Source organism: Pleurotus ostreatus, assembly GCF_014466165.1.
Source record: "Pleurotus ostreatus strain PC9 chromosome Unknown scaffold_2, whole genome shotgun sequence".
Lineage (NCBI taxonomy): Eukaryota > Fungi > Basidiomycota > Agaricomycetes > Agaricales > Pleurotaceae > Pleurotus > Pleurotus ostreatus.
Genome location: NW_023503157.1, coordinates 3,787,343 through 3,801,889, shown reverse-complemented (window position 1 = coordinate 3,801,889; position 14,547 = coordinate 3,787,343). Strand labels below are relative to the sequence as shown.

The 14,547-nt window shown below is 49.7% G+C and overlaps 6 protein-coding genes across 6 annotated transcripts; 3 read left to right on the top strand and 3 right to left on the bottom strand.

Annotated features, from left to right (window-relative positions):
- Nucleotides 1-19: 19 nt before the first annotated feature.
- PC9H_004228 (uncharacterized protein) lies at nt 20-1,927 on the bottom strand (the record flags this gene model as incomplete). Its single annotated transcript, XM_036773815.1, has 6 exons — nt 20-100; nt 150-332; nt 559-1,158; nt 1,205-1,343; nt 1,402-1,538; nt 1,586-1,927. 6 exons carry the CDS (start codon nt 1,925-1,927, stop codon nt 20-22), a joined length of 1,482 nt encoding a protein of 493 aa, XP_036635288.1.
- Nucleotides 1,928-2,562: 635 nt separating this feature from the next.
- Nucleotides 2,563-4,215, top strand: PC9H_004227 (uncharacterized protein; the record flags this gene model as incomplete). Its single annotated transcript, XM_036773814.1, has 4 exons — nt 2,563-2,717; nt 2,767-3,340; nt 3,390-3,412; nt 3,462-4,215. 4 exons carry the CDS (start codon nt 2,563-2,565, stop codon nt 4,213-4,215), a joined length of 1,506 nt encoding a protein of 501 aa, XP_036635287.1.
- Nucleotides 4,216-4,433: 218 nt separating this feature from the next.
- On the bottom strand, nt 4,434-5,066 carry PC9H_004226 (uncharacterized protein; the record flags this gene model as incomplete). The annotated part of the gene is made up of 3 exons (XM_036773813.1): nt 4,434-4,670; nt 4,792-4,937; nt 4,970-5,066. 3 exons carry the CDS (start codon nt 5,064-5,066, stop codon nt 4,434-4,436), a joined length of 480 nt encoding a protein of 159 aa, XP_036635286.1.
- Nucleotides 5,067-5,174: 108 nt separating this feature from the next.
- PC9H_004225 (uncharacterized protein) lies at nt 5,175-7,507 on the bottom strand (the record flags this gene model as incomplete). Its single annotated transcript, XM_036773812.1, has 12 exons — nt 5,175-5,432; nt 5,487-5,648; nt 5,698-5,773; nt 5,855-6,076; nt 6,129-6,378; nt 6,439-6,488; nt 6,539-6,642; nt 6,696-6,850; nt 6,899-7,028; nt 7,074-7,107; nt 7,158-7,250; nt 7,308-7,507. The coding sequence occupies 12 exons, from the start codon at nt 7,505-7,507 to the stop codon at nt 5,175-5,177; spliced, it is 1,734 nt and encodes a 577-aa protein (XP_036635285.1).
- A 2,687-nt stretch (nt 7,508-10,194) lies between these two features.
- On the top strand, nt 10,195-12,026 carry MCA5 (Metacaspase; the record flags this gene model as incomplete). Its single annotated transcript, XM_036773811.1, has 10 exons — nt 10,195-10,229; nt 10,281-10,298; nt 10,365-10,767; nt 10,818-10,899; nt 10,972-11,118; nt 11,171-11,233; nt 11,288-11,334; nt 11,388-11,495; nt 11,773-11,850; nt 11,910-12,026. The coding sequence occupies 10 exons, from the start codon at nt 10,195-10,197 to the stop codon at nt 12,024-12,026; spliced, it is 1,098 nt and encodes a 365-aa protein (XP_036635284.1).
- Nucleotides 12,027-12,698: 672 nt separating this feature from the next.
- On the top strand, nt 12,699-14,278 carry PC9H_004223 (uncharacterized protein; the record flags this gene model as incomplete). The annotated part of the gene is made up of 4 exons (XM_036773810.1): nt 12,699-13,730; nt 13,778-13,869; nt 13,929-14,184; nt 14,243-14,278. 4 exons carry the CDS (start codon nt 12,699-12,701, stop codon nt 14,276-14,278), a joined length of 1,416 nt encoding a protein of 471 aa, XP_036635283.1.
- Nucleotides 14,279-14,547: the final 269 nt, after the last annotated feature.

Sequence of the window (14,547 nt, the reverse complement as noted above, 5' to 3'; positions counted from 1 at the left end):
AAAACGGGGCAGCGGTCGATTACACGTGATGTGTTTGTTCAGAACGTTTAACAGGGGTCAAATTTCGTGTGAATGAGGCATTGTAGTCTAGTCGAGAGAGCTATCAAATATATGGCATGCATACAGATTGAGTCCGTCTCTTCTATCACCTGTTGGTTATATTCAATTGAGGTCGTCGCGCTCTCGAATATAACCGCAGTAGTGCATTTGGAATGTGTCACCCTAAATAGAGGCAGAGAAAAGCTTCCCTGCCTTTGCCCAGCGTCCTTCGCAAATGTATCTCGATGTATCCGGACATCCAAGAAGGTCACAACCCTTGACGACCCCTCGGCCTACCTGCATCCGTTACGTTTAGTATTTTCCACGCACCGCCCAAAGAGTAAACTCGAGCTCACCAGATCTTCTTGAATGACGATAATGATGTGTTGAGTAATCATTGTTCGAATTGGATGTGATTATCTTCTTATAATTGCCGCAGTTCATCATTACATCGCCCGATACGTTTGTGGCGATGTTATGTCCGTGAAAGGTCTGGGTGCCTGAGCCTTTGTTTGTCACCTTACATGGTGAGTTCACATAGTTGAACGCGCCGTTGTCGATTTTGACCCCGGAGAACGATGTAGACAGAGAGTTTGCACGAGGGAGTGCTGGAGAACTCCGACGTGGACTAGGCGGCGGCGGCGGAGAGCCTCGTAGAGGTTCGCGCATATGATCGTCCTCCTCCGGAAGAACAACTACAGGCGGAGATGGGGATACCCTCACGTTTCGTTGTCGGTCGTCTGTTGAGGGGGTGAATGGAGGATTTGGTGAGCGCGAAGACCTTCTTGACCTCGACCTCGAGCGGGGCCGGGACACTGGAGAGTTCATATGGACATTGCCATCAACCCCAGAAGAGATGTTAGGCGCCCATATATTTTGCGTGCCGTCACCTTCGTTGGAGGCATCTACGCCAGCCGAGATATGGGTGAAAACCCCGTCCTGAATGTTTACATCGGAGACTTCTGGTAAGGGTGGAGGTATGACGGACGAAGGGCCATATGAGGGGCCATCGGCCACTGCACAGTCTCCAGCGCAAGAACCTCTAGCCTCGTTCATTAACTGACGAACGTATTCAGTTAGCATGTTGATATCCGCGTTGAGTATCATAGCAGCGTCCACCTAGAAAGGATTGAGATTAATTGGATCTAACCAGCAGGATGCTTACCCCGAATATTTGTACGGCAGCATTCAAATCCTCCCTCAGCTTTCCGATCTCAACTTTGTCAGATCCAGCGTGGAGAAAACGTCTGAGCCTAGTCCGGTTAGTTCTGTTGTCGGACAATGACTTGATCTTGAGGACAACGCTACGTAGAGACTGTCCGTTAGGGTACATGAAAATCGAATGGATGGTATTCTACTCACTCGTGTATCTTTTTCAAAGCAGACTTCATATCGTCTGTGATTTCCCTTGGTGGCTGCATAGTTCTGGTTGCCGACAAAATGATACAGCCAGCGTGATCTACAAGACGAATGAAAGCATCTTGATTGTCTCGAACAGCCTAATGAATTAATCACTACGCAGTCTCTCTTTATTAGGACTACTCACCTGTATTGCATTGACAACTTGCAACAGGACACCTGCGGCCTCCTTCATATAAGGGAGTTGAGTGATTGCGCCAGCATTCTTCAGGGCATTGAGCCATATGTCCAACACGTCAAGAACTGGTCCTCCTTTCCTCTGTGGGGTCGGTCTGACGCCGCCAATCCGCCCTGTCCTAAGCGTGTCTCCAGCAGCAGCAGCAGCACTACCATTGCTACTTTCGACATCGTCTCCACCACCATATAGAGAAGGTTGTTGGGCGACAGGAGGGCTAATCACAGCTGCTTCCCCTCCACCAGCCTCCGCAACTTCCACAGATGAGCGCGCACTACTCGAAGCTGTTCCCATTATCGTGCTGATGAGTACAGGGATAGTTAGTATGAAGAGGGGGGGAAACAGCTTGAGACTGCGCTCAATATAAGGACTACGCAAAGCAGTGCCTGCGGTGCTACACCGGCCTGTCTTTACTATACTTATGCACTGCTATGGGAAGCATTGGCCAACAGTGACGGAAGCCGGGGAGGCTTCTTGATTTCGCTCGTTCCTAACTCCGACGCATGAAACGATTTGAAAGCCACCGCAAGGTTCGAGATGATACTTGAGCCTATTGCTAGTAGAATCGTCCTAAGTTGACTATGCGGCTGTTGATCTTGGAGAGAATCTGCTCAGGTCCTCTCGGAGTGTTGGTTAGGGACAGTACGTCACGTGATCACAAGTGATCATCAGACCATTACTGAGTCCCGTTAATGCCGGTGTCGACTCTCGAGCACAGGTCGCGTCCATACCGAGAACTCAGAGAAACGTTTCCTGTCGTGAGTCCTCGCGGAATAAGCCTGATGTCAGGAATTGAACCAGACTCGACGCCAACGGACCAGCAGCGGACGGGTACTTACAAGCTTGCATATTTAGCCACGACACCGGATCCAACCCGGATCTCGTTCAAGTGAGTAGCGAGCGAAATTGGTGGTAATTTTCCTTCCACCATGTTGCTTCGACCGATTCGACGTTTACTTGGTCGGCCTCTCGCCGTCTCGTATTTTCATACCTCTCCGAACTACTGGGCGGCGAAGAAGGTACTCCAGAAATTCAAGCTTGCAGATATCGGCGAGGGTATCACAGAATGCGAAGTTATCAGTTGGTAAGGAAGCCAATCTTCTGACGAGCCAGGCAATAACCGTGTAGTTCAGGAGTATCAAGCCCCAAGCCACAGTGAAGTCGTTCGATCCTCTATGCGAAGTCCAGAGCGACAAAGCGAGCGTAGAAATCACAAGTCCATTTGATGGGGTGGTGCACGAAATCTTAGTTCAAGAGGGGGAGATAGCCAAGGTCGGCTCTGCATTATGCACCATTGAGGTCGATGAGGAAGTCCTTGCAAGCGATGAGGCTACTACGCTGGAACCTGCCATCTCGCCTCCGCAGGCACCTTCGGAACCTCGACCTACAGAGGCGGTCAAGCCTGTGGTCCCAGAGCCAGAACCCCGGCGCCGTCACCCAATGGACCCAGACTATACGCCTGAAAAGCGTGCTTCTGATGTCGACGTCCTTGCTACCCCATCCGTTCGCCATTTCGCTCGCCAGAAAGGCGTCGATCTCCTTCACCTGGCACCCGGGAGCGGCAAGCGCGGTAGAATAGAAAAATCCGATATAGAGGCATTCCTTTCTGGAGCTTCTCAACGCGCTCCTGCCACAACGACAGGCTCTGGAGACGTTGTAGTAGAGTTGGGGCGCACGCGATATGGCATGTGGAAGGCTATGGTCAAGGTGCGTACTTAACCCAGCTCCTTCTATCTATCCTCTGACATGCCAAAAGAGTCTCGAGATACCACACTTTGGGTACGTGTCATCAGTGTATGTGCTTTGCTGCGACTAAGTTGCATTTTAGGTACTCTACTACGCTGGACTTGACCGCGCTGCACAACGCGCTCCCAACGCTTAATTCGTACATCCCACCCCATTTCCTACCTCCCCCGTCGAGCCCGCCCCCACCACAGTCAATCTCACCTTCCTCAATATACCCTGCACCCGTTCATCCCCAGGCGCCATCATCCGGGCAGTATACACGTCTAACTTATCTTCCTATCCTCCTCAAAACACTTTCTAATGCCATGACGGAGTGGCCAATATTCCGGTCGTCGATCACGCCCAACACCCCCGAAGGCTCCAAGCCAACACTGACGATTCGTCCGAACGCAGACATCAGTGTCGCGCTTTCAACCCCAACAGGGTTGTACACCCCCACTCTCCAGCGAGCTGATACACACTCGATATACTCGCTTGCTTCACAACTCAAACACCTTTCGTCCCTCGGGCGGCAAATTCCTTGTGGCTTGACGCCAGCAGAGATGCCCAAGCGCGGAGGAACCATTACAGTGTCCAATGTCGGCGCAATCGGCGCGGGGGATTTCGCCTCTCCTGTATTGGTTCCTGGTGGCGGAGTTGCAATCGTTGCTATTGGTCGTGCTAAGTGGGTTTGGGACGTTGACCGGGGGGATGGCAAGGGAGAACGAAGGTTGAAAGTCGGTATTAGTTGGAGCGCAGACCACAGAGTCGTCGAGGGCGCTGAGCTGGCCGCATTCGTCGAATGTTGGCGGTCATACGTGGAGTCACCTGAACGAATGATCGCGGGGAGTGTATGAAACTGAGCAAGTACATTGTATAGTCGGAACTAGCAAGATGAGGCTTCCTGATATCCGGGGTTTCGGAGGGAAGGCTGTGACTTATCTCATTGTTTGAGTTCGTAAGTGCTGTCGGTTTCGCGAGAGCGAGGTGTTGACATAGGTAGGTGTTGAACATGTATTGGTGAACTAGACCCAACAATAGGCTAAAAAAAGCTACTAGCATCTACAATCTCGCCTCAGGGATTGGGAACTACTGACATCGCCTTGACCTCTTCCACGATCTCTCTCATCTTTGCTTCTCCAGCGGGATCCAGGATATCATAGCTCCATTGCTCCTTGGGTGCCGTATCGATAAGGAATCGGGGATCGGGGATGATGCGCACAGGCAGGAGTTGGTTATTGGCCGTCGTCAACTCGTAGATAGAGAAATTTGTGCCCATGGCACTGGTCATCGGCCTCCGTTCGCGAAGAGACTTTATCGAGAGCAAGGTACGTCTTGATTTCAATGAAGAAGACCGGCACCTTTCGTTTACTGACAAGGTAAAGAAAAGTGAAGTCCATTGACCCAGTGATGCGCTTGAACTAAGGGGACACTTGATAGTGCTCATTGGCAGGGAAGAGCTCGAACAAGAGGGTGTTGTAGGGTCCATAGAAGTCGCTCTCGTCAGTGGTGAAGAGATCGACGAGGCTGAATTGTTCAACGACGCTGTCCGACCAAGTCATGTCTTGTTTCCTGGCAGCTGGAACCAGGATCAGTTGACAAGGAACATACCTAGAAAACCAACGGGGGAGAGAATGAGTTCTTGGTCACGTGTCAGGCCTACCGCGTTAGCAAACTTCTTGCGGTATACAGTGACAATCTTATCCATGGCCAGGACAACTCAGGACAATCCCTCCTCGAAGCGAATATCATCACAAACGAACAAATGGAAAGAATGGTTTGAATCTTACGACAGGACCTGTGTATTGCCTATTTTCTACATGTCCCGAAAGTAGACTCTCCCTTCGAAGCCCTTGAGAATAACGCTACCGAGGTATTCTGTCGAGTCTTCCGACGCATAGTTGGATAATTCACACTTGAACCCGTCGGTCATTATGCCTTCTACCCGATACTCGACCTCCGACTTGCTGAAATTGAGCAAGACCAACGCGCTTGAGTTTCCTAGCGACCTCGTGTAGGCAAAGACTGCCTTGTTGAGATGATCCAGTTCCACGAAGTCTCCATAAATCTTGGTCTGAATCAATACGACGGGAACAGGGCGAGAAATAGCGCGCGGGGTAGTACGCACCAATACATCTCGGGCTTTTCGTACTTGGATTGCGCGCTTCCAGAAGGAGAGCACGCTGGTTTCGTCTCTGGTCTGGCTTTCCGCATTGCACGCTTTGTAGTCATCGTTAACTCGCATCCACGGTGTCCCAGTTGTGAACCCGGCGTGAGTGGTGTCGTTCCACTGGCATTTCACTCAATCAATTTCCGCTCAGAGCATTTGATTCACTTGCCTGCATTGGCGTACGGCCGTGATCTCGGGCTTTCCGCTGGAGCCCATCGATCACATCAGACATGTCGACAGTATCACTTTGCGCTTCTTCTTGTCGTTGTTTAAGAATCCTGTAGATCGTCAGAACGAGTGCATAGATCACATAGCTGTAACCGTACTTGTTCCAGTAGTTTTGCGTTGCCACATCTTTGTATTCTTCTAGACCCCAATCAACTGGGAAGTTCCTCATGCCGATCTCCTCGCCTTGGTAGACGTATAATGTCCCGCCCTGCGTAATCTGTAACATAGCCAACAACTTGGCCGACCGTGCTCGCCATTCGTCTGAATCGTCCGCGAATCTGGATATAGACCTCGCTTGATCGTGGTTCTCAATGAATACCCTAAATCAAATCCCCGTCAATATTTCGTGGAAATAGATAACAATGCCCCTACGCATTCCAAAAACCTTCCTCTCTCTTGAATACCTGCCATTTTGTCACAATATTTTTCAAGTCCGACAACGTCCAGTCGCAGGGTATCATCGGGATGTGATCGCCACTCCGAGGATCGACGAAAGCGTCAATGTCCATGAGCTCAAATTGGAAGACCATGTTCAATTCTTTGTTTTGTGGGAGAACGTATTTGGCGACTTCATCTGCCAAATATGTGGACGGTGTCTCCCCGACGGTTATAACATCGTAGTCTATCGAGGGACAGGCTGAGCGTCAGGGTGCGACCTAGAATCACTGAGTAGGGGACATACGTGATAGAACATTCGAGTTCAACTCTTTGATAAATTCGTGCACCCGGGGACTAAATCCGCTTTAGCTGAGAATGAGGTAGATACGGCTGTCTGCCTTCACCCGTTCAGATAGTACATCCCGGCGGGTTGATATTCTTCATCCGGAATGGTGATCGGGGCATCAGGAAGACCCTTAACCTTTGAGATCTTGTTGATTACATCCATCTGCGGAGGTCAATGAATATCGGGATCTTGACAAGGCACAAGTTCAAGCTTACTCTGAATCCGTCACAGCCTCGTTCAAGCCAAAAGCGCATCACGTCCCAGGCGGCGTGTCTAACATCTTCGTTCTCCCAATTCAAATCTGGCTGCTTTGAGACATAAAGGTGCAAGTAGTATTCTCCTGTCGCCTCGTCATAATCCCACGCGGGACCTAAGTTGTTTAATCTACGGCTATGATTAGGGAATGAAGGAAACCTACCCTGAAAGATCGACTTCCAGTTATTCGGAGGATGACGATTCCCCTCCTCGTCGTATTTTGGGGGACGCCATACATACCAATCCCTCTTGGGGTTTATCTTGCTTGACCGCGACTCGATGAACCATTCATGCTGTACGGAATGAGCTGCGTTTCGACGAAGCTACAATGTGTTGACCTCATCTGATGAGTGGTTTACTACAAGGTCCATCCTGAGTATAAGTATTAGCTAGTGCGACATTGATGGAGTCATTGAACGCACACAAGTTTCATCTCTCGATCATGTAATCCTTTGACCAACTTGTCCCAGTCATCCAAGGTCCCATATCTCTTGTCGATGTCGCGATAGTCTGAGCTAGTACCCCGATGTGCGAGTTCTCTCATAAGACACGCCAGTAGTCAGAACACATACATATCATAGCCCATATCAGCGAGCGGAGAAGGGTAGATGGGGGATAGCCACACTACATCTACACCAACGTCCTTGAGATAGTCGAGCTTGGAGTAGATTCCGTTGAGGTCCCCGAGGCCATCTCCGTTAGAATCTGCAAAGGAGATGGGGTAGATTTGATACACGACCGCCTCCTTCCACCACGCGCGAGTTGGGATCATCTTGGTATGTCGTGCAATGATTGAGGTCTCCTAATCTTGAGCTTGAGAAACGATCCAGTATATGTGGATAATCGACGCCTCGAGGCAAAAGATGATGGGAAAGGCCTTCCGTTTTCAAAGGCAGTGACGCAACGAACACAAAGGTGGCTTGCATCCGGCATCGTAACTGTGAACGTTCATCTTTGGGACCTCACGCAGGGACTTTCCGAAGATGGGATAAAGTTGGTGGGGGTTGCAAGTTCAAAGAATTCATACATGCATGAGCGTTGGAAAGAAGGGATTCATAATGCTAATGATCTCAGCACTAGGCAAGGTAACGTGACCGTTCCACTCTTACTAGAAAATGCACCTTCAAGTCAACACTCAAGCTCTTGAGTAATAGATAACCTTCATTGAAGCCTGACGTGTACGTTTTGAAGTTTTAATTTCCTTTCTTTTTCACTATCTTGAATAGATCATAGACGAGCCGGAGGAGCACGCGGACTAGATTGTTATAGCACCCAAGTCCACAAAATGGATTTATTTTGGCAGCCAAATGGCTGCTTGGTACATATATCAACGTCGCCGTCGGTTCTCAACGTAGGGCGAGAAGGTCCCTCAGTTTAACGGGGCTTAGCTTGACGTGAGCAAGCGACGCGTTTCAGGCAAGACGCACTCTGTCTCACCCTGAACAACGCGAACGCCCCCGGCTAGCAGACGCTAAACAGAAAACATCTACGTAATTATGGTGGCACAGGACGAGGGCATTTAATCGTAATTCGTCGGTAGGTGATCGCTATCGAGGGCCGTCATATCAAGTCACCGTTGATAGGCGCACTTCCCCCAAGATGAATCGTATGTTCGTTTATGTTTGGGTGAGGGGCTTTGCTCATTCACACTTTTCCGTGATTAAAGAATGCATACATGGTGTCAACAGCAGCATCAAGCAAAGACAAACCACAACTTGGTATGGGCTGCCCCACAAACACCACGTTTCCATCAGCCACAAACGCCTCACTCCCAACAGATGGCATCTCAAATGTTAATATTCATGGCAAACATCTACCACGGACCCTCGCAATAGCAGTATATGCTTCGTGCCTTCTCCATCCCCACGTGTGCCCAGGAATTGGGCGAATAATCACCCCGTGTTTAAGGATCGGACTTACCATCGAAATCACACATGGACATTAACAACGACACAATTTGAACCGTTCCCTACCCGATGGTGAATTTTGGTGATGATATTTCTGCCCGCATAGGTCGTCTGATGCTTTCTTTTATTGCGAGCGTAGCGAGCAATCATGCTCTAAAGGGTTCAAGGCCCGTGCAAATAAGGCCAAACAAATTCTGCGTACTTTGGAGGCTCGGTCGTGTTTTTTTCTGGCTGAACTGGCCTCTTTTCCACAATTCTGAATCATGGGAAGTGTGTATTTTGCTTGCCGTAGTTGGTTTGCGCCAAGAAAGCGGCACTTTTGGTAGAGATTTGATGATTTAAGACCGTAATTTGGCGAAGGAGGTTCAACTTCCATCAACGAGACTTGCTGACGTGGCGCGCGCCTAATTCTCTGAGCTTACGGTGTACGCACTGGGTGCATATCGATGAGAACTCATATGCGCCCTCCTAGCGCTCATAGATTCTACGCAAGTAATAGCTAGCCATCTACCTAGTCTAGGAATATACACTGAATCCTTGCCCTAGCACTTCGAAGCGAGCTACCGCCGGCGCGGCCCGCGGATCCATATTCTATTTAGGTTTAATACGTCGCTCTGCGTAATTCACGGGTTGCATGCTATTCTAGTTTATTATAAAGGCAAACAACATCTTAGCATACTGCAATACATGCTGGCACCGAGACCGATGGTAGTTCCGCACTGATCGCTTCAACGAATGTGATGGTGGGCGCCCAACAACGGCGGTGATACACGAATGACAAGATAATTCTGATATTCTGGTTTGTATCCTGAGTATGCCTTGGCTTTGCCTGCCTTCGCTGCTCAACGTGCAAGTCCAAGCAATCGGGCCAAACACTAATTCCAACTTCTGTAGGCCCGGCGAGCACATGCCTTTCCTGCCGCGATGTCAACGGAGAGCCATAGCCGCCGAGTTGTCCCAGGTACCAGTTGATCACTCCACCTTGCCGTCTCAGTAAGAAATGCGGCCACTCAAGCGGTATCCTGAGCTGACGCCTCTGAGTCAGGGCCCTTCCAAATTAGGTGGCATCGGACGTCGAACTTGGGCGTCTTGCTTCCCAGAGGCGAATCTGTGAGACAATTTCCTTCTCGGCGTTACTTGCTCTTGACGCTTCAGAAGGTCAGTGATTCCGAGACAGGTGTATATAAGGTGTGAGCCCCCTTCATTAGCCCCCTCCCATCTTCCAATATCAGACCCCCCCCCCCTCAGAGCCCGCATCATTGTACTCCGTTTGAGATCTAAGGCCTTGCAGGATGATGTGGGATTTGAGCGGTAGCAGGGCTCACAACAGAGACAGAGATCGTTCGATACCTTCGTATGTCGTTCTCCATCTAATGCCCAACTCGTAGTAAACGATCACATTTCTGTTTAGATTTCCCGTTCCGTGGGTGCTTTCCGCGTGCTGTACACCACAACGATCGCGGAGCTAATTTAGAACATACGTTTAATCAGGCAACCCAATAATTCACAACCCGACATGAGAGGATATATCCCCCCATTGTCACCGCCAACGATGCCTACCCAAGGGCCTGCCGGCATGTCTGCCTAGTAAGCTCATCGCACAAAGTCTTGTAACCCAGATGCTTATCCGAGGCTTAGTCATCAGTCGACTACCGAGTAAGCATTTGCTAGCTCCGTTCATGAATCGACGACCAACACGAATAATCATAACGCGTCTCACAGACGGCAAATACGGACATATGGTCGGCAGCAAGTAATATACACCCAGGGCGCTCAAGTAGTGACCGTCATCCAGAAGTCCAAGCATCACCATCACAAACATCATCATTCGAAGCATCATCATAGCAGTACATCGCGACCACCGATATTGATACAGCACAGTAGCCCCGCTGCGCCTCAGTTGAATCAGACATATCCCACGGCGCCCATCTTGTCCCTTCCTTATGCTCAGCCTCAGTCGTACTCACAGCCCAACTTACCTCAATCGGGCACGGCGCATTATTCCCAGCCTCAATTTGTTCAACCAAACTATGTTACCCCAGACTACCAACAGGCCGACGGACAACCATTCGACGCTGATCAGTCTCCGTATTCCAAATGTACTGGTAGGCGAAAAGCACTCTGCGTGAGTCCGCCCCCTCACGCTCCCTGCATAAATAACTCATTACTCTCTAGATTGGTATTAATTACTTCGGGCAGCCGAACGAACTAAGAGGATGCGTAAACGATGCCAAGCGTGTCCGTGATTTCCTAATTCGTGCGTATTTGCTGCAAACTTCTTCGCTCGCTTTGATACGGTGGTTAATTTACCCACTCGTCCTGCGTCTAGGCAACCACAGGTTCAGAGAGTCGGATATCGTCATGCTGACTGACGATAGCCCCGATCCTGGTAAGCTCCCTACAAGGAGCAACATAATTCGAGCTATGAAGTGGCTTGTGCGTTCCGGCAGACCGCATGACTCCTTATTCTTTCACTGTAGTGCTCAGCTCGTTTAATCGCGCCTATTCGTACTGACGAACGACCGCAGATTCTGGACATGGAGGACAGACACCTGACCTGGATGGCGACGAGATAGATGGATTCGACGAAGGTGGGTCATCCTTGTCATGGATTCCCCTCCTTTATGAAATTTTTGGCCACTCAGTTATTTTCCCGATGGATTACAAGGAAAAGGGACATGTTACTGACGATGTGAGTTCGATGACCTCACCTGAAACGTACTGATTCGAGCAGAGGCTCCGAAGACGATGCATGATATAATGGCAAGTTCATCGACACTCTCGCAAGGCTTGGTTGTTCATATATGTATCATGTCCTGTTACCACCGAAGGTCAAGCCATTACCCCGCAATTGTCGGCTAACGGTATGTCCTATCTGCAGAAAGGTCCGCAGCGCGACATTGATGTTCACCCATAGGCACTATTCGACGTAGGTTGTTAAGGGATCGACATATATAAACCGTTAACATATCTGTGCTACAGTGTTGTCATTCAGGGACTGCGCTAGGTAAGAATCGAGCCATGGTCTATTATCAATCATCTCACTTGTCACCGTCCAGATCTTCCATATATTGTGCGTGCAACCTCTCCCTTTCTCATTCGTAGGTATCTCATTTTACTCGGTGACTAGTATCGCCCGAACTGTAGAGTGAAAAGGCAACACATCACTCCTCAAGCTCGCGAACGAAAATCGTCCCCCGCTGACGTGGTGCGTGGCTCGCCGTTGATTTCGGCGCCCTGCTTCGTCTGGATTTACTCCTACGCTAGATATCATTTTCTGGTTGCAAGGACGGCCAAACGAGTGCCGATACGTTCGCTAATGGCGTCGCAGTGGGTGCTATGAGTCATGTGAGTCCTAGCCTGCATACGTGGATAGGTTCTTAATTTCAATTATACATTGCTGGATGCGTCTCGTACAGGCGTTCATATCGGTCTTAAGTGCGTGCTGGCTCTCAGACTGGCACAGGGCCCTACCTTGAGTGATACTGACTGCTTGGTTTGTACTCAGGAAAGAATCCCCGCCAGACTTATCAAGGTCTACTTCTTGCGGTGAGGTGAGCATCTTCGAAAATGGTCATATCTGGATTACCTATATTAAATCATACAAGAGAATTTCTCAAGGATAAATATAGCCAGACGCCGCAACTAGGAAGCTCGCATCATATTGTATGCCCCATCTTTCCATCCTACTAATGGATGTACTAATGGTTGGCCCAACTTCCGTAGGATACCGGCTTAGAATTCATAATATAATTTGCATCCATGATGTAGATTTTCTTTCGCCCATCGCTTTCTGTAACTCATACGCACTGTTTTCCATACAATATTTTAATACCATGTATTTCAAGGACAGGGGCCTAAGTTAGGAAGCTAGGGAAAGTAGGGCACGTGCATAACCGTTCCGACTCCGAGTCGCGCAAAACAACAACTATTTCATGCAAGCCAATCACTGCGATCTGAGCACGTAGCAAGAGTCTATTTTGCCAGTGCATAAATACCAGGAGAGGTGAGAGAATCCTGCGAGTTTCCAGTTCCTCAACAACGTGCACAACCCCCATGTCGCGCAACGCCATCCACGCGTTTACCAAGCGTTTCCTTTCGACTCCAACCCCGACCACCACAATAACCGTGAAATCGACGCCATCTAAAGCTCATCACCATGTGGAACTACCCTCGTCATCGTTCCCGAAAGGATATTTGCTCACAGGTGTCCATTGTGGTATCAAAAAGAACCCCAGTGTCATGGACTTGGGTATTATCATCTCAACGTCAGAGAAACCGACATCTGCTGCAGCTTGTTTCACTCGGAACGCATTCAAAGCAGCCCCGGTCATTGTCTCCGATGATATTCTAAAACAAAATGCTGGGAGGGCAAGTGCAATCGTGGTCAACAGTGGGTGCGCGAATGCAGTAACTGGGAAGCAGGGTATGGAGGACGCATGGACGATGGTGCGCGAAACCGACGCCTTGCTACCAGCCGGTGCCAACCAGAACAACCAAACTCTCGTTATGTCAACCGGTGTCATAGGTCAATCCCTTCCCATTTCGAAAATTGTGGCCGGTATCCGCTCGCAGTTGAGCACAGCGGGTACTCGGTCTTTGGGCTCGGACTTTTCAGCTTGGGAACGAGCAGCGAAGGCGTTCATGACGACTGACACATTCCCGAAACTGCGTTCGCGTGTCTTCACGATGAAAGGGAAGGAGTTTCGGATTGCTGGCATGGACAAAGGCGCCGGAATGATCCACCCCAACATGGGACCAGCTTCCACTCAACTTCACGCAACTCTCCTGGGGTGTATCCTCACCGATGCTGCTGTTTCGCCAAGGAGTCTCCAAAGCGCCTTGACCTATGCCGTCGACCGAAGTTTCAACTCCATCAGTGTCGATGGGGAAATGTCTACCAACGATACTATCATTGTGTTAGCCAATGGAGCCGCTGCTGCAGATGCAAAGGAGATCGACGAGCAGACCGACAAAGAAGCCTACGAAGTCTTTAAAAACGAGCTGACAGAATTTGCTATAGACTTGGCTAAACTTGTGGTCAGGGATGGAGAGGGTGCCACGAAGTTTGTTACTGTTACTGTCAAGGTAAGCCACCCCCCAACAAGGTGTAATCACCCTCATCGCGGATGCAGGGTGCCAATGCTTATACCGACGCTCACCGAGTCGCGTCTCGTATATCAACTTCAGCGTTAGTAAAGACGGCTCTTTACGGTGAAGACGCTAAGTGCGTTCATAAACGTTCCCACCGCAGTCGTTTTTATTAACGTTTGCCGTTTTGTGTAGCTGGGGACGGATATTGTCTGCTACCGGCTCGGTGCCCTTGTCACCTGCAACGGTCTTAGACCCCACCAAAGTCAGTGTCTCTTTCGTTCCTGCCGACGGGAGCAGTCCCCTGCCTGTCCTTGTGGACGGGGAACCTGAAAAGGTCGACGAAGACCGAGCGAAAGAGATTTTAAGCAACGAAGAATTTGAGGTTGTTGTCGATCTTGGTACTGGCGGTAACGAAACCGCAAGGTATTGGACTTGCGACTTCAGCTACGTAAGTAATTCAGTTACCCCACTGCATTGTCTTTTTGATGATATGCGACACTGTTTAGGAATACGTACAAATTAATGGGGACTATCGCAGCTGAACGACGTCCGAGATCTCATTTTCCGTTGCTTTGCTCTCTCAATATGTTGTCATACTCCCTCTGTTCTCAGTATTATTGACGACGTGTTTCCGGGGGCATTCCTGTCAATTGTGCTCGAGGATCACCCTAACTAATTCCGTGAGGCCTACGCCAGACGAAGTATACGTGCACGTAGCTCATTGGTGGCAAGGCGGAAGGTGGAGGCAGCATTCCACGGCGCCACAAGACCGTGAAGACTAGATATAGAAGGGCGTATAGAGTTCCACCGA